Raw genomic sequence first — 19,892 nt, 5'->3', positions numbered from 1 at the left:
CAACCAGAATAAAATCCATAGAGATACTTTATGAAAGTAAATTTTAATCGAGTAAAAGTAATAATTTTGTTTATTTATTTATTTTTTTTACTTTTACTTTTGTTAGAGTAATACTTTTAAGGGCGTAAATTTTAATCCAGTGAATGTAATACTTTAACAGTAAAAGTAACCGAGTAGCCTTGAATACGTTTCCTGTAAAAGTATTAGATTACTTTTACTGTTAAGAGTATAAGTAATTCTTTTACAGTTAAAGTAATACTTTTAGTGTAAACGTATTAGGTTACTTTACTGTTAAGAAATTACTGTTATTGGATTAAAATGTCCGTCAGTAAAAGTATTACTTTAACCGAAGTCTTACTCCAGGAAATGTTATAGCAACTTTTATAAATTTCATTCTGGTAAAAGTAATGATGTAGTAAAAGTAATGCTTTTACTGTAAAAGTATTACTTTTACTGGCATGAGTTTCAAACCAGTAAATGTAATACTGTTACTGTAAAAGTTTTACTTTACCTAAGTAAATTCAATCCTGTAAGTATCAGCAGTAAATGTATTATGAGTTTTATGTAGCTTAAAAAAAGTATCAGCAGTAAAAATACACAAGTAATATCAGCATCATGTCATTAACGCAGGCTATCAGCAGTAAAGGTATTATCAGCTTTATTAAGTATCAGAAGTAGAGGGTAGCATCAAATGAAAATACAAGTAAAGTACAAGTATTTCAGTAAGTATACTTAGTTACTTCCCTCCACTGGTTCTGCACCATATGATTGTCACATATGGGACTTTCAACTGAATAACTCAACATAAACACACTCAGTTACACAGTGAGTCATTTTTAATGAGCAACACAAACATGTTGTATGATTAACGATGTGTCTATGTGCAGGGTTGTATCCTGAGCCAGGAAGTCTGTCACCACCTGAGACATTTTTGGACTGCCATCAACCACACTCTGTGCAAATTTCTTACTATTTAAAAAGTCCATCATGGTCGACCTGTATCTCTGTATTTTATAACCTTTCAAGACCCACAATCAGAATCAGCCTCTTACTTGTAACTGTGTAATATTGTTGTTTTCTGTCTGTCTTCAGTCCTGTTTCATATCGAATGTGTTGACATGAACTCTCACTTCCCTGTTCTCTGTGTCGCAAGTGTTAGACTGTGAGCGTCGGTCGAGCTGTTGCCTTCCAGTTATCTCTGTTATCTTTCAATTCACAGTAGCCCATTTACTCAGCAACATTTTACGCTGAGGACATTTTCACTATGAGACCAGAGCAGAAGTGAAAAGCAGATTAAAATAGATTCAAATGACATAAGTGTTAGGTTTTAGTGGAACCACAAAACCCTTTTTTAAATCTCGTATTTCCTATGGAGGTGGAGGTGTTCCTGCTCCTGTTTTTGAAACTGGAGCCTTTACATACTTACATTTAACAGGCGTCAAAAAGGTATTGGAAATGCAAAAATAAAACTGTAAAGAAAAATTCCAAACCAAGCCAATAAAGTCATAATCAGTAGAAACGATCAGACAAATATTGGTTCATCGATAAAGAGTTAAAGGTAGCAGACTGTGTCCGTGAAACTTCAGGAGACAAGTCTGTCATTAGCAGTAGTCACAGAGGTAGTAGCATTACGTCTGGCAGTAGCAGCATATAATAGTATTAACAGTATTCAGAGGACTGTGTGTGTGCAGGAGCGTAAATATGGGCAGTGCAGGCAGTGCAAAGAGTGGGCCCTTGCAAATGATTCAGATTGCCATCTTGGAAATATACCTAACCATAACCCTGTTCAAAGATAAATGATAAAAATAATAATAATATAAATGGTGCTATTTGCCATATATGTCCTCAAAAAGGCAAACCAGTCTGCGTCTTATTTTTCTTTTCTTTTTAAAAGAAAAAAAAAAAGGTCAGTAGCTGTCTAAAACAAAATATGCTTTTTCCTATATAAGCTATAAAATCTATAAATATACTATAAAAACTATTTGATGAAATGATTAATTTCTTTCTTTAATATCTTTGTCAGATATGCAATGTCATTTGTCAAGTCTCTCTTTGTGTCAAGGCAATACTTGCAGGATAGCGTGCACTGGGGTCTGTCCTAACTTCCTCACGCCACTGTGTGTGTGCAATTTACAGAGTCACAGTTACAGCTGGTTAGATCCTGTTTAGATCCACATGCATGACTGGTTATATTACTTATCTACAGTATATATGTACACTGGCTCCAACATGTTTGTAATAAAAAATAAAGTTAACAGTGAGAAAGATATTTACATCACCGAGCACCCTCATGAAGAAATCTTTGGGTCTGCAGCTCAGCTTTAGGTGCTCTGAACAATAATATCTCAATAGCTAATTAACTGACGGTCATGTTAAGCTTCATGCTACACACACTGAGCGAAGTGCTGATAACACAGACTGACTGCTGTCGTCACATCATCATGACATCATCTTTATGTCCTGTGGGTGTAAACGAGATGTGACTTCAGCCTCTGCTGGCCACAGAGCTGTAGATGACACCGTCCTCCGCCTCTTCTGCTGGCCTAAAAATAAGTCAATAGAAAGCAGAACAAGAAATGGACAATATTGTGTCATCTGAGAGAGGAGGAGAAAAGCCTTTTTTTTTTTTAATATGTTTCACAATCAGTTGAATGCCCACAGGGTTAAAAGCACTCACTGTAAGATTAGATAAAAGCATCACCTAAATATAATATAAAAAAAAAAATCCCCCTCTTCTCTTTTTTATAAGTGGAGTCAGTGTAACGTGAACACAGACATGAGACACATACTGATATCATTCAGCGTGACTCACACTTTCTGAGGATAACATTATCTCTGATGTCCATCCAGAAGAAATAATATCACTAGTTCCTCCAAGCTGCTTGCTAGAGTTTTCAAACCTGCTGATTTAATTTCTGTTGGTTGTTCACAGAGACATGTTTCACAGACACAGATATAAAGTGTTCACTGCACAGCTGAAGAATCCGTCCAGCCTACTGTACCTGGCCTGGTTCTTCTGTTTGAACTGGACGGCGGCGTAGCTGATGTCCTCCTGTGGTTCCCGCTCAGCAGGGTGCTGGATGTCACTGTAGATGATATCAGGACGCTGAAAACACAAACAGGATGAAAGACAGGAAGAGATGAGGAAATGAAGACACTGCTGAAGTGTTATTTGTTTCAAAAGCTGCTCTGCAACAGAAAGGTGGATTAAGAATTAATTTAATGAGTGAATTAATGAATTTCATGCATTGTTTGTATGTAAACCTATGAAAAGTAATGCACCAAAACTTGTATATAATGCAAGTAACCACAAGCCAGTGATTCCTGTATAACATATATTCAGGAAGGCTGGCGTCACATGACCAACATGCTGATGGGAATAAAGAAAGAAGTGCTCTCTGTAAGGAGGCAGGTTGGGGTGTTGGAGTGAAGAACACACGTGAAACCAAGTGTTTGAGTTATTTTCAGGGACATAGTTACCGTGTTTCATTCATACCTAACCTATGTAACTGCCGTGCATTTACACTAACGTTTATTAATGTGCACTGTTCCTGTTAACAAACAAATATAAATCTATCTTAATCTGCTCCACCACCTCATCCTGCTCACTTGAGAAACAAACAAACAAAAAACAAACAATGTGGAAGGAAAAAGGGATGATAATAAAATAAAATTAAAAAAAAGTGAAATATGAATAAAGATTAAATACATTATGACTGGCAGGGAGTAACTCACCTTTTGTTCGCCTTCCACAGATGGCTGAAGCTGATCTGCTGCTGCGGCTGCCCGTTTCCTGTAATTACCATGATAATACAACAACAGCACCACAATAACCTTACTGATGTTGCATCAGGACGTTAAAGGAGAAGTCTGGTATTTTGCACTTTGAGCCACATTTCTGGGTTGTTTATGATGAAATAGAGTGGTTAAGACCAAAATTTTGACCATTGCTCCTTTTGACGAAAATTTGGCTCTCCATTGCCTGGCTTAACAGACAGATTTACACATGTCTATGGCCATGTGTAAATCTGTCCTAAAACCACCTCAAGGTTCGTTTTCAAAGTTTCAAAGAAACTCACCGAGTGGTCAGTTGTGTTCGTTGATGTTCTGACATAAAAATCGTAGCAAACTGTGGTTTCCATTCGTGTTTTCGCTGTTCATCTCGATTGTGGAACTATTTTTTCAGCTGCCTCACACCCGTGTGTAAAGCGTTATACACTCCAGCCCACTTGATGCCATAATGCTCCTTTACGCAAAATACCGGACTTCTCCTTTAAAGCCAAATATAGACAGCCAACTTAAAGGAGTGATATATACAGTGGCATGCAACAGTTTGGGCACCCTCGTCAAAATTTTGTTTTCTGTAAATAGTTAAGTAGAAGATGAACTGATCTGAAAGTTAAAGATGACACATTTCCTCAATATTTTAAGCGAAGTTACTCGCTTGATACTTTGGCAAGTATCACAGCTTCTAAACACTTCTTGTATCCAGCTCAGAGTATTTCAGTTTGTGTTTGGAGGATTTTCACCAATTCTTCCTGCAAGAGGATTCTAGCTCTGTGAGATTCTTGGGCCGTCTTCATGCTCTGCTCTTTGAGCTCTATCCACAGATGTTAATGATGTTTAGGTCGGGGGACTGTGAGGGCCTCGGCAAAACCTTCAGCTGGCTCCTCTTGAGGTCATCCATTGTGGATTTGCAGGTGTGTTTAGGATCATTGTCCTGTTGTAGAAGCCATCCTCTCTTCATCTTCAGCTTTTTTACAGATGCTGTGATGTCTGGAATTTAACTGAATCCATTCTTCCTTCTACCTGTGAAATGTTCCCTGTGCCACTGGCTGCAACACAAGCCCAAAGCATCATCCATCCTCCCCCGTGTTTAACAGATTGTTCTCCAAACATACCTTTGCTCATTGTGTCCAAAAACAGGACTTGTTTCCAAAAAGCATCAGGCTTGTTTCGATGTTCCTTTGCAAACTTGTGACGCTGCATTTTGTGGTGAGGACACAGGAAAGGTTTTCTTCTGATGACTCTTCCATGAAGGTCATATTTGTCCAGGTGTGTCTGCACAGTAGAACAGTGCACCACCACTCCAGAGTCTGATAAATCTTCCTGCAGGTCTTTTGCAGTCAAAGGTGTTTTTTGATTTGCCTTTCTAACAATCCTACGAGCAGCTCTCTCAGAGAGTTTTCAGCTTGACCTCCACAGTTCCCGTTAACCGCCATTTCTTACTGACATGACCAACTGAGGAAACAGCTCCCTGAAAACACTTTGCTATCTTCTTATAGTCTTCATCAGTTATTTTAGTTTTCAGAGTGCTAGGCAGCTGTTTAGAGGAGCCCATGGCTGCTGACTGTTGGGTTTCAGAAGTCAGAGTATTTATAAAGCTTTGTAATTTGCATCACCTGGCCTTTCCTAACGATGACTGAGCCAGAGCCCTGACAAGCTCATTAAAGTCTGAGACCCTGGTAAAAGTTGTCAAAGGGGGCTCAAATGTCTTGGGGTGCCCAAACTTTTTCCTGGTACTCCTTTCATTTTTTCCCCCACTAAACCAAAATAATACTCTAATCTTGCTTAAAATGTTGAAAAGCATGTTTCATCTTTAACTTCATGTCCTCAGGAGATCATCTTCTGCTTAATTAACTATTTGGAGTAAAATAAATTTTGACCAGGGATGCCCAAATTTGTGCTGGAATAAATGTGCATTGATTAATACAAGAGGTTGTGTTTGTGATCAACAGATAGATAGAGAAATACCTTTTGATGATGCAGAGAACCAGAACGAGAGTGAAGAAAGCCAGCAGGACACCAACCACCACACCAGCGATCAGAGGCAGGTTAACATCTGCTGCTGTAAAACACATCAGACCGTCATGAGATTAGATAAAAGCACTTATTATACACCATCACCAAATCATTACAGTCAGTACTACAGACTGGAACCTAAAAATCAGAATGACAAGACACAACCAGTACCTTTCTCTGTCAGGTTTTCAAAATAAGACTGTGTACACAAGTCAGTTCAACGTAAATTATTGTTACTGATAACAGTTGTATATTTAAATGTACATTGAAAGCAGCTCTTATCAATATATGGTACTACAGTAACAATGGGTAACATGACTACTTGTATGAGTAATGTGTCCCTTATGCAGCACTTTGATAGCCTGGAAATCCAGACCCAAATCTAGAAAGATTTAGGGTTTGGCTATGAGTAATGCAAATGGCCCAACTCGAGGGGCAGCACCAAGCATGCATTTTAAAATATCACTGCACGCAATTGGATAACACAGGGTGACGTATCGAGAGTTTAGCTACCAGCGGAGCTAACTGGTAGATTAGACTCATGTCATATCCGGTCGGCAAAACAGCAAAAACGTCCTTCTTGCAAAGGAAAGATTCGAGCGCCGTCTTCTGTTCCTCTTTTAGAGAAAAAGTCAAGTCTAACTCGTTCATTATAGCGGCCAAAGCTGTTTCAAACAACTGGTGTTCATCCGTAGCCATCTTGCAATGTTTACTGACTGATTCCGGACTTCGTCGTTGCAGCGCTGTCGTCATCTGTTTAGCTCGCCTCTGGCCCGCCTATATCAGATACACCTCTGTGATTGGAGGGCATGGGTAATGAGCATCATTACTGATTGCCAGAGTGACTCGCTGAGCAAATTCAAATTGTGCTCTTGCGAGAACTCTGGATTTCCAGGGTAGCACTTTGATGCTTTTTAGCCTCTTTTAGCTCCTAGTTTTTTTTGGCGCATTTCCTGTCTTGTTCAGATTTAAAATGGTAAAAACACTGATAAAGCAATTTCACAGTGTTTTTCTGCAGCAGCTTGTCACAAAGAGGCTGCTAACTACAGTGATCAACACGCAAACGCGACAATGCAAATATCTCTATCTGGAGACAGTGTTTGGTTTGCCTGTTCTGGACTACTGTAGAAACATGGCAGTGCAACCATAGCCTGTAAAAATAATGGCCATAGCTACCATGACATCACCCACTGTTTTTGTGGACTCACGTTTTGAGCCCTCGAGTTCGGCATTATGACTGTCGCCATCTTGTCTTTTGGAGCCAGAGGTGACCCTATTTGAGCGGGAGGCAGGCACCGTGGAGGAGCGAGGGATGGATCTGACTGACGCTGAGGACACTACTGGCAGAAAGCCTGTCACTCAAAGCGCTCGCCCTTAAATATGCATAACTTTAATAAAACATGTGAGTTATGCTGCAGTTGTCATGAACTCGGAAATTTGCTTTAGAAATCCAAACTTATTTTTTTCTTTGTACCTGGCTGTAAACATGTTTATTTCTACTGTGAAGTTGGGCACTTCTATGTCCTATGGGAATTACTGGCTTCTGGAGCCAGCCTCTAGTGGACAATAGAGGAACTGCAATTTTTGGTACTTCCACGTTGCACAGATAGATTGCTAAAAAGCTGGCGTCAGCTTCTTCATAAGATGATGCTGTACATCAGATCTTTACAGACTGTAGCAACAAAACTAATGAAACAAACCTTCTTCTTCATCCTTCACGTGCAGGCTGTACGGCTCGGAGAGTGTGTGGTTGTTGTTCTTCAAGCCACAGGTGTAGTTCCCAGAATCCTTTGCAGCCAGAGGGCCAAGCTGGAGGGTGGGGCCAGTCTCTGGGAGGGCGTTGCCATATCTAAACCAGGTGACCTCCAGTTGGTGGAAGGTGCACGTTGCACTGCATTTCAGTGTGAGTCTTTCCCCTCTTTGTCTTTCCTCCACCTCTCTGTCGCTCTCTGTCTTTATCATCATCTGAATATTTTCTAAAATACATGTAAAATGTTAGTTTTCTTTAACTCTCGGTTCCAATACATTATACAGTGAATGTAATTATCATGTTGAGGAGTTTTAACTGATAACCCATGATTTTTGCTGCATTTAACGGCATTTAGCTTTGGTCCAGACAATAACCTGATTATTGTTGGGACCACAGGTAAACAACAACAACATTTATAGTTCTATAATTTATTTATTTGGCAGTAACATTAGAACGAATCAGATAAAAAGTAGATGAAATTTAAGACTCCACAGATTGTTTACTGACGTAGTTACACTGTGGGAGGAGGAGAGATTACAGATGTGTCATAAAGAGATGGATTCATTTACACCTTTTTAACGACTGGTGAGAATGAGTCTCAAACCTCCATCAGACATGATCCTAATTGGTCCAAAGTCCCTCACCCAAACAGCCAAAGACTTCGACCTCACCATCAACAACTCCACCCTGTCCCCCTCCCCTCACTGCTGCAACCTTGGTATCATCTTCGACAGCAACCTCTCCTTCGACCAACACATCAAACAAGTCACTAAAACAGCCTTCTTTCACCTTAAAAACATTTCTCGCCTCCGCCCCTCACTCTCTTGCAATGCTGCCGAAGCCCTGATCCATCATACATCCCGCCTTGACTACTGCAATAGCATCCTTTATGGCACAACCTCCAAACTCCTCAATAAACTCCAATACATCCAAAACCCTGCCGCCTGCCTCCTCACTCACACCCACTCCCGCAACCACATCACCCCTGTCCTTCAGAACCTCCACTGGCTCCCTGTCCCACAACGCATCCACTTCAAACTCCTCCTACTCACCCATAAAGCCCTCCACAACCAGGCCCCCTATTACCTTACAGACCTGCTCCATCCTTACACCCCTTTCTGCAGCCTTCGCTCTTCCAATGCCAACCTTCTCACTGTCCCCAAGACCAAGCACCGAACCTGGGGGGCAGAGCCTTCTCCGCTGCTGCCCCCACCCTCTGGAACTCCCTCCCAAAACACATCCGTGACTGCACTGACCTCCCATCATTCAAATCACTACTCGAAACTCATCTGTTCCATTCGGCTTTTAATGTTTAGCTACTTTTTAATTCATTTATTTGTTTTTCACTCCCATTGCTATTCCTCTTTGTCTTCGATGTCTTTTGCTGTAAATTGTTTTTTGATGAGTTTTTAACCTATTCTGTAAAGTGACTCATGCAGTGGTCAATTTTGAGATTTTGGGCTAGTTTACTCCTTGAATATGTATACTGTCAAACTGCTATAAAGAAAACATTCAAATTATACATTTAGACGTTTATTTTTTTTTACATTTTGTCTACTTGTATTATGTTATTATGTAAATGTTTGAATGCCATTTTCTCAAAATGAGTCGAACATCTCAGCCTCTGTAGCACCTATGTACACCAAACTTTCCAGTTATACACCTAGCTATAATTCTGAAGATATTTACAGAGGGATTTGTTAATAAATCAATCCTAGCCTGATTTATGTGACATTTTATTCCCAAAAATATGTCGAAAATTGATTTTTTTTTAAGGCTATGGACAGTATATTTTGATTTTCTAGGTAATAAAAGCAGATATCCTTAAATCCCTCTGTATTTTTTTTCATCTTATATGTACACAAAATGAAAAGATAATTTTGTACCTGGCTTTATCGGATGTTCAGATTTACCTTCCTAAAATATATGCAAATTAGCGCATATTTAATGAGGCAGTGCCTTATTTGCATAATTAAATATTAAAATGTTAAATCTTGTAATACTTTTTTTCATACTATTGTAAGTAATCAGCTAAGGAAGTTTCATGATTATATCTATTATTTTAAAATTTTACCCTATTCACCTGTAGTGTCTCACCTTTAACTAAAACCGTCTGACCTATTGGACTTTTCATGTAATAAAATGTTAAATATTTTCAGACTTGTGAGCCACAGTAGTTAGTCTATGAAAACAAACATCAGAAAGCCTTAAAGAGATCCTATTAAACACATACCAGTTACATTGACCTTCACTCCTGGTTTGCCAGCAAATGTTGCTTTGGCGTGATTAGTTTCCACTCTGAAGCGAAAAATTGCGTTATCTTCCTCCTGTAAATTGGTGATCTGTAAAGTGCAGTTTCCTTTCTTGTCTCCCAGGTATCTGTAACGAGGGTTGTTGTTGTTTGATTCACTGTCGTACACAGACGGAGTGCTGCCCTGACAAATCAAATGGTTCGGGCACCAGACGACTCTGTTGATCGTTATCAAAACTTTTTTTCCATTCTCAGTGTAAGACTCCAGTGTTTCGAAGGTGCAGGGGAGGTTGACAGTCGATCCTTTCATGGCACAAACAGGATGTGAATAGTTCACACTCTGACCCACAGCACCTGAAAATAAACATTATTGAAGAAAGTTAAAGAATTCATTGTCTCTGCTTCTCTTTGTAAACTGAGGCCTGATTAAAATTTAGAGACCTGTGATTTGATCTCGCGTTAAATTTTATTTATGGCCTTTTTTTCACACACAGACACAGAAACATTTCTGGCCCTAAACGTTGTCTCTAGTGTTCAAACAGCACAACAAACATGTCATCTCACTTTTATTCTTGATTAGATGTGACAGAATGCTGCTGCCTAAAGTTAAGGATGAAGCTGAAGATGAGCTGAAAGCTACAAAGACAAACCAACATAAAGGTGTTTTAGTATCTGACAGTCAGAAAGAAGTGTAAACCTGACAGCTGAGCAAATACACTGAACCACTGGAACTCTGGAAGTAGACAATCCTGCCAATACCACCAGAATAAACTGTCACATGTTCTTTTACCAAAACAAATATGGACGCCAACTGTCCCGTTTATTTGTACCAAAAAAACATTGACGCCCACTGTCTCGTGTTCTTTTACTAAAACAAACACGGATGCCAACTGTCTCGTGTAGTTGTACTAAAACGAACATGACTGTCCTGTGTTCTTTTACCAAAAAAACAAAAAACCAAAAATGGACGCCATCTGGCTTGTGTCCTTGTACCAAAACAAAAATGGACGCCAACTGTCCTGTGTTCTTTTACAAAAAACAAACAAACAACAACAACCAAAAAAAAACCCATGGATGCCATCTGTCAAGTGTTCTTGTACCAAAACAAACATGGATCCCAACTGTTTGAATGTATTATTTTACCAAATCAAACATGGACAACAACTGTCACATGATCTTGTACCAAAACAAACATGGACACCACGTGTTTTTATACCAAAAGAAATGGAGTGGCGTAGGGGCTGCTAACTATGATGGCCAATGTGGAAACACAAATGGCCCTTTCTAGAGCCAGTGTAGAGTTCTCAAAGAAAAAATTACAACCCGAACCAAACCCACCTGTGTGAGCTGAAGCCTAAAACATGGCCTGTCTGGGATCATCACATAGAATAGCTCAACTCCCCAAAAAAGCACTAATCAGCTTCTAGCACCCGGGACACACCGGCTGTGCGGCTGTGCAAGCCACGTGTGTCTCCAGCTATTGATTTTTACTATTGATGTGATAATATAAAAGCAGCTTTTTTATCTTGTATTTTATTTAACTATAAACACAACTCAGTTGATCCAAAGTGATTGGAAGGAAAGTAAAGTTAAAGAACAACAAACTCCTACAGAGGTTTAAATACAGACTTTACTACAGAACAAACAGGCACGTGCACATGTAGACCTCAGGTGGCGCTAACACACCTGCCCCTTTGCCCTCCGACTGGTCAGATTTCTATTTCTTTTTCTGATTTAATATTTTAGTTTTCAAATTTTGTCCATGGCACCAATTGTTTGGAACTGTTGTGAGACCAAACAGCTTTTAAAACATCTCAATACAGCCAGCCTAATTAAGCAATGACCCAACATTAAGTCAAACAAGTTAACTAGTCTGGCGTAAAACCGCACCGTCTCCCTCCAACTCTGTGGCTACTCTGGTTCACCAACTGCCTGGTGCGAGCGGAGGAAAACAAAAATCAAAAAAACAAAAAACAAAAAATTAAAATCAAAACTCAACTTGAAATAATGTTAAGATCTCGCACACCGCGGCTCTGATAAGTCATAAAAATACACGTGAAATGCTGTTTGGTGCTGCACATGACTTGTGCCAAGAGCGCAGCGAGGGAGAGGAGGAGCGCGAAGCTGCAGCCGCTGCAGCCTACGGGATTCTTTCAGAATTGTTTAGAGGATGATTTTAAAGGGGCAATAAGCGGAAATTCATCATTTCTAGATTGAAGGAATTAATTTCATCTGGAGTATAGCATGACCTCACACACCCTCTCTCTGTGTTGATCTCCAGCCCATTGTTTACTGCGCGTTCATGTACGTTCATGTGAATCCCCCCCCCCCTCTCGGAGCCCTTGGCCCTCCCTCCCTATAAAAGGCTACAGCCAGTGAGCAATGGCAGCGCATATTTTCGAAACGAAATGGCAGAGAGCGGAACAAAACGTCCACCTGAAGATGACCAGGATCTGACATTACCTCTTAAGAAACAATGGTCGTTGGCGAAGAAGTTGTCGGATAAAGAAAGGGACAGAACTCGGATTAACATTGGCCTTTCATTTCCAAGGTGGAGAGCACTGCAAGAGCTAAAGGGGCTACAATCTGACTCGGAGCTAGCTCTTCTTCTCCTGCACAGGTACAACATAAAGTCAAATGTCTGTTTTAATTAGTGTTACAGTAACATTAGGCACATGTCGCTATGTCGATTCAATTAAATTTAATGTTACAATCGTAGCATGGGTTAATGTCCGGAGCTTGAGTTATTAGTGGCTCGGTCCCAGCAATGGGTCAGGCGTTTCGGTTGTGTTAGGTGAGTAGCCCGGCAGCCCAGCTAACATTTGCAATTAGCATTGTAAAATGTAGCCACGTGGGCAGCCTGGCGAGCCAGGCGGGCAGCTCGTGAGCCAGGTGGGCAGCTCGCGGGCAGCCCACTAGGCTAAAGCATCGCTCTTAGCGTTAGCTCCCGGTGTTAGCACTAGCCAGGATCCGGCGATGTTTCTAGTCGAGTCAGTTGCTACCAGCTACTGGAGTAACTTAACAGCTATGGAGCTCTTCTACCAGCTTTTCTAGTCACTGAGCCTCGCCTCCATCTCAGCAAATACATTACATTTATTACAGGGACCATCATCATTGAAGTAGGCAGGGGAATAGCTAAACACAGCAGAGACCGACGATTTCACTTTTTGCCCCTTTAAATATTACTATTTATGAAATCAGAATGGTCAGGTTATTGTTTACAAATGGAATGAATTAAGAAAAAAAGAATTTAGGTTTTATTCCTGAACGGTAAATAAAGCATTTAGTTGGATCACAGGTTAAATTAAAGGATTCTGATGGGAAATCCATTCATCCGTCCATTTTCAACTGCTTATCCAAAGCCAGGTCGTAGGGGCAGCAAGCTGAGCAAAGTATTCAAGACGTCCCTCTCACCAGCAACACTTTCCAGCTCCTCCTGGGGATCCCTGAGGCGTTCCCAGGCCAGACGAGATATATAATCCCTCCAGTGTGTTCTGGGTCTGCCCCGGGGCCGCCTACCAGGAGGATCCTGAACAGATGCCCGAACCATCTCAATTGACTTCTTCCAAAGCGAACGAGCAGCAACTCTACTCCAAGCTCCTCCCCCTGTCTCTAAGGCTGAGCCCAGACACCCTTTGGAGGAAACTAATTTCAGCTTCTTGTATCTGCAACCTCTTTCTGTCAGTTATTACCCCAGAGCTCATGACCATAGGTGAGGGTTGGGATGTAGATGGACCAGTAAATCAAATGCTTTGCTTTCTGGCTCAGCTCCCTCTTTACCACGATGGTCCGACGCAGTGCCCACATCTCTGTAGACGCTGCGCCACACCATCGATCCATTTTATGCTCCACAAGTTAATCTGACGGAGAATAAATGTTTGAAAGTACAGAACGCCTGAGAGTGTTACTGCATTTTATTCTATTATATATTGATTTTGATTAGTCACCTGCCACTTGAATTTTATTTTCCTTTACAAAAATAAATACATTGCCATCATAAATTGATGCAGAAAAGTTTGAGGCTCAAAGATTAGTCCCCCACAATGTTCAAACAAGATGACACCCATGTCTGCACACTGTATGGGCCTTACAGTAAACATGTAAGTAAGCAAAAATGTGTTTTGCTTGAGCACCCACTCCCAAAAATGTCTGTGCACGGCACTGAGAACAAGTCAGAATTTTATTTAAAAGCATTTGTAAAGTTACTTTCCATAACTGAGGCTAACAGGTAACTCAACAGAAGATTACATTTGTCTGCAACCAACAGGACAGAGGGCAAAATTATAATTATTCTGTCATAGTTTGAATTTGTGCTGATGAAAATCAGAAAAAGATGGAAGAAAAACTGATTCATGAGATTTCAGTCTTACCTGCCAGAAGGAACATGAAGCCCCAGAGAATGAGAATCTTTTTGTCCAAAACTGCCATCCTTAGATTTTCCTTTAAGATTTAAGTTCTTCTGCTGTCAAAAAACGAGCTGAGTGTGAACTGACTGACTGAAGGACAAGTTGTGACACAATTCAGGAAACATCTCTGGTCACTTTCTGACTTCCTCCTTTCTTTCTTTTTCCGAGAACTCTTCTCTCACCAACCTTATCTGTCAACCAGATCTACAAATTACATTCAGCTTCTTTAACTGTTACTTCCCTAATAACACCCACATCTACATGTCCTTTTCTGAGAAGCAAATTCCTTGAAGTGGCAAATTTAAACCCAGCCACAGTCAAAGAAAGAGCGACTGTGGCAGATTGAAGCATTAGGTTCACATTAATAATCATTTACTGTCAGAGTGAACAGGAGGGAAACACAGCCAAGATGTTTCACTTGAAACTGTCAACAACAACAACAACAACAACAACAACAGGAACACTTTATCTCATGATCATAATTTACTATATCATAATTAGGAGATAACAGGTGTTACTATGGTGGCCATGAGAGCTCAGTGCAACTTAAATGGAAACTTCAATATTTTTCAACCTGGACCCTGTTTTCCCATGTTCTTGTGTCTAAAGCCCTGTTTGCACAGGATTTTGGGGTCCTCTGGTAATTTATAATAATTGTGGAGGTCGTCTGGGATCTTAATCTCACATATCTGTATCATAAATGTCAAGTAAAAGTTTCACAGCAAAGTGCCGACCACATTTTGGCAAACACAGAGGTCATGTGATAATGTTACAGAGGCATACAAAGATTTGGTTTGTGTTTTGTCTTTGTATGCCTACAATGTCAATTTTTTACCTGTGGTATTGAAAATGGTATCAAATATCAATATTTTTTAAGGCATTGTATCCAATGGCGGTTTTAGTGGGGGGCCAGCAGGGGCCAGTGCCCCCGTAATTCTGAGTCCGGCCCCCCCTGTGGCCCCCCTGCCAAAGAGCCGGAGGGGCAACGCAGAACGTGGAACTAAATCGTCTCAACAGGTTGCTGGTCCGACCACCAAAAGCAGCGCACCCACCGAAAACATCAGTAGAGAATTGTGTAGCTGTATTTAAGACAACTCTGAGCCTGCACTGCAACACACAGCACCACTGAAGTAAGCTCTGAAAACTTTTTCTTTCTCATTTGGCTCATGGTAAATGCATGTCACATCATGTTGATGTAGCCATGTGAAATACAATCCGGAGTTTGTCGGAGTCCGTCAGAAATAGACCCGGCGCGTGTTTTTAGTGGAGCGGAACGCTGAGCCGCTTCTAGGCCGCGGCTTGTGGACCAGCTTACTGGTGGACTTTAATGGCCACTATTAGCTCTGCACATGCATAGCAACCGCGCCTCGGCTTGATCACGCACACCGGTGGGTTGCCATAAATGGGCCTGTCCCAGAGGCATTCAACTACCAGAGGGCTTTTGAAATCTTCTTTTCGAAGCCGCGTAAAATTAAATGCTCTGATTCAGGGTGCCGTACTTGCAAATCATGAGGGAGGGAAGCAGAAATTTGTGTCTGCTTGTGCGTAAATAATTTGAGTCTTATCTTTTGTTTTCTTTTCATACTGCGTATTTTGTATTGTTTTGCGTATCTGGAACTGTGTTTGTGAGTGAGAGAGTTTTAAAAGAATATTTTGTCTGCACATGATTTATAATATAATAAAATAGCCCTCCAGAGGCAGATCAGTACGTCAGTCATTTTTCTTTTTATTACTGAAATGTTTAACCACTAATCCTTAGCCGTAATTTAAGTGTGACCCTTCACCATAACATACCACTAGTGTTTTTATCAGTAAAAATAGAATATTTTTCACACATAAAAAGCACAAAGATGTTGAAATATAGGCATATTCTGCCATCATAACTTGGCTCTCAGAATTCACCAGACTGATGCCTTTAAATCAAATATATACAAAATTTTCTCCCAGGGGAGCATGCCCCCCGACCCCCCTACAGGGTTGGATGTAGTCTCCAAAAGTCCTGTGTATATCTGTATATCTGTATACACAGACACACACACACACACACACACACACACACACACATATATATACAGTACGGGCCAAAAGTTTGGACACACCTTCTCATTCAATGCGTTTTCTTTATTTTCATGACTATTTACATTGTAGATTCTCACTGAAGGCATCAAAACTATGAATGAACACATGTGGAGTTATGTACTTAACAAAAAAAGGTGAAATAACTGAAAACATGTTTTATATTCTAGTTTCTTCAAAATAGCCACCCTTTGCTCTGATTACTGCTTTGCACACTCTTGGCATTCTCTCCATGAGCTTCAAGAGGTAGTCACCTGAAATGGTTTTCCAACAGTCTTGAAGGAGTTCCCAGAGGTGTTTAGCACTTGTTGGCCCCTTTGCCTTCACTCTGCGGTCCAGCTCACCCCAAACCATCTCGATTGGGTTCAGGTCCGGTGACTGTGGAGGCCAGGTCATCTGTGCAGCACTCCATCACTCTCCTTCTTGGTCAAATAGCCTTACACAGCCTGGAGGTGTGTTTGGGGTCATTGTCCTGTTGAAAAATAAATGATCGTCAACTAAGCATAAACCGGATGGGATGGCATGTCGCTGCAGGATGCTGTGGTAGCCATGCTGGTTCAGTGTGCCTTCAATTTTGAATAAATCTCCAACAGTGTCACCAGCAAAACACCCCACACACCTCCTCCTCCATGCTTCACAGTGGGAACCAGGCATGTGGAATCCATCCGTTCACCTTTTCTGCGTCTCACAAAGACACGGCGGTTGGAACCAAAGATCTCAAATTTGGACTCATCAGACCAAAGCACAGATTTCCATTGGTCTAATGTCCATTCCTTGTGTTTCTTGGCCCAAACAAATCTCTTCTGCTTGTTGCCTCTCCTTAGCAGTGGTTTCCTAGCAGCTATTTGACCATGAAGGCCTGATTCGCGCAGTCTCCTCTTAACAGTTGTTCTAGAGATGGGTCTGCTGCTAGAACTCTGTGTGGCATTCATCTGGTCTCTGATCTGAGCTGCTGTTAACTTGCCATTTCTGAGGCTGGTGACTCGGATGAACTTATCCTCAGAAGCAGAGGTGACTCTTGGTCTTCCTTTCCTGGGTCGGTCCTCATGTGTGCCAGTTTCGTTTGTAGCGCTTGATGGTTTTGCGACTCCACTTGGGGACACATTTAAAGTTTTGCAATTTTCGGACTGACTGACCTTCATTTCTTAAAGTAATGATGGCCACTCGTTTTTCTTTAGTTAGCTGATTGGTTCTTGCCATAATATGAATTTTAACAGTTGTCCAATAGGGCTGTCGGCTGTGTATTAACCTGACTTCTGCACAACACAACTGATGGTCCCAACCCCACTGATAAAGCAAGAAATTCCACTAATTAACCCTGATAAGGCACACCTGTGAAGTGGAAACCATTTCAGGTGACTACCTCTTGAAGCTCATGGAGAGAATGCCAAGAGTGTGCAAAGCAGTAATCAGAGCAAAGGGTGGCTATTTTGAAGAAACTAGAATATAAAACATGTTTTCAGTTATTTCACCTTTTTTTGTTAAGTACATAACTCCACATGTGTTCATTCATAGTTTTGATGCCTTCAGTGAGAATCTACAATGTAAATAGTCATGAAAATAAAGAAAACGCATTGAATGAGAAGGTGTGTCCAAACTTTTGGCCTGTACTGTATATATATGGAAATAATGAAAAAAAAAGGCAGCAGAAAACATCATGAGGGCTGGACCTGGCTCCCGGCCTTCAAAACTACACACAACAGCACATCAGAAGTGAATGCTTGGCTTATTAAAAACAAGTCATAATAATTGTTTCCATCATAATACATTATACTTTTAAAGCAAGCTGAAGTTAATTATTTCAAATACATAAGTTATGTGTCCAATCCAATCGATTCAATATCCTCTAAAACGTCTAAATCCACTTAATCAGAATCAGCCCTCCAGCAGTTGAAATCTGCTCTATACAGCAGTTTGAATTTTGAAAATGTCAGAAATGGATTCAGCACCCTCACTAACCCCCAAACTGTCCAAATACTCCAATACTGCAGTTGCTGAAATATACTCTACATAGGTGATTGTGCTAATTGGTGCTAATTATGCAAATTTCCCAACAAATGTAAGCTAGCATCTGCCAGTTTCTAAATACTGGGGACACATTCTGTACTTTTTTAACATGAAACTTTGGTGAACTCAACACCTCCAGGTTCACATTGCTGGTGAGAAGATTCTCTGGAAAGCTAGTGACTGAAAATTCCATTCCATTCCGTGTTTTTTTTTTTTTATAGTGAGGTATAGTGACAAATTTAGGCCAAAGCAAGTGTAATTTTCACGATAGAAAGGTCAACTTGGGATTAAAAATGAAGCTTATCAACTTGGGGAGTTTTCTATGTACAAGTGAAGCAGTGATATTAAACACAAAGTGGTGAAAAATGATCCTATTTGATGAGAATTTTTTAAATGGAATGTCATTTTTTTGTTTTTTTCTTTGGGGCTGTTGTGTGTGATTGGCAGCAAGCCCCAAAATTTTGTTTTGCTACTTTCCCTTTTGTGTCAGGATAGTGAGCCACAGAGCCACATGTCACAGAAAAGGGGCTTTAGGCCCAAGTCGGGGTTGCTTGTTTAAAACTTATGATGGCCGAAGGTATATACAGGCTGACAGGAAATAATAATAAAAAAAGGTAGCAGAAAACATCAGGAGGGCTGGACCTGGCTCCTGGCTTATGAAGTCCAGATTTCAAAGTCAGTGAGCACACAGCTGAGCAGCTTTTAAACGCCTTTTAAAGTTGGTTTTGAAAGTACTGGCAGGGCTGCAGCTCCTCACATCGTCAGGCAGAGTGTTCAACTGATTTGTAGCTTTTACAGAAAAAGCTGACTGCCCCAAATGCAGTGTGACAAATGGTATGTTACAGTCTCTAATACTGACAGAGTATACACAAGGCCACACAGCGAAGGAGGGGCCAAACCATTTAGAATTTTATAAACCAGGCATGGATTTGAAAATAAATTGTACTTCTCCAGTATCCTACAGTGATGAAAATGCAATGGCTTTTTGTCCAGTGTTCTCAAGGTCTGTTTACATCTCATCTGAAAAGGCAGGAGAAGGATTTTTTTTTGATGCCAGAGAGCAAAGAGTTGCAATAATCTAAATGACTTATATTCAAATATACGAATAGCAAGTTCCAGATGTTTGTTGTAAAGGAATGATCTGATTCTGGAGACATTCCTGAGATGGTGGCAGCCAGATTGAACTACTGAATTTACATGTTTGCCTAAACTGAGGGTTTGATTAAAAATGACACCAAGATTTCTGCAAAGTGAAGTTATTGAGTCAGACAGAGAACCAAGACTGTTTGATATTTGAATGTTTGCACTATCATGTCCTGTGATCGGTATCTCTGTCTTGTCAGCATTAAGCTGCATGAAATTTTGTGACATCCACTTGTGAATGTCACTGCTGCTTAAAGCTCAAATTTCAATCCAGAATCATGTCAAGATATTTGAAATCAGTGACGATGTCAGTCCTTTGACCTTCAACACAAATGTCAACATTAGGAAGCTGTACCATGGTTTTAGAAAAAAGTCAAAAAAAACTTTTGTTTTATTAACGTTCAGACTCAGACATGACCACTGAAGCCATTGTGTAATTTTTATCTTATGCGGCTGT

General features: G+C 40.5%; 1 protein-coding gene across 1 annotated transcript; it reads right to left on the bottom strand.

The window, feature by feature from the left end:
- Nucleotides 1-641: 641 nt before the first annotated feature.
- Nucleotides 642-14,306, bottom strand: LOC125893619 (uncharacterized). Its single transcript, XM_049584380.1, has 7 exons — nucleotides 14,174-14,306; nucleotides 9,786-10,157; nucleotides 7,503-7,778; nucleotides 5,755-5,848; nucleotides 3,736-3,793; nucleotides 3,003-3,106; nucleotides 642-2,543 (listed from the first exon to the last, which is right to left on the bottom strand). The coding sequence occupies exons 1-7, from the start codon at nucleotides 14,229-14,231 to the stop codon at nucleotides 2,486-2,488; spliced, it is 1,020 nt and encodes a 339-aa protein (XP_049440337.1). The 5' UTR covers nucleotides 14,232-14,306; the 3' UTR covers nucleotides 642-2,485.
- Nucleotides 14,307-19,892: the final 5,586 nt, after the last annotated feature.

Source organism: Epinephelus fuscoguttatus, linkage group LG8 (assembly GCF_011397635.1).
Source record: "Epinephelus fuscoguttatus linkage group LG8, E.fuscoguttatus.final_Chr_v1".
In the NCBI taxonomy this organism is placed as follows: Eukaryota; Metazoa; Chordata; class Actinopteri; order Perciformes; family Serranidae; genus Epinephelus; species Epinephelus fuscoguttatus.
Note: the sequence above shows the minus strand (reverse complement) of the source record. Positions and strands in the feature narration are given on the sequence as shown.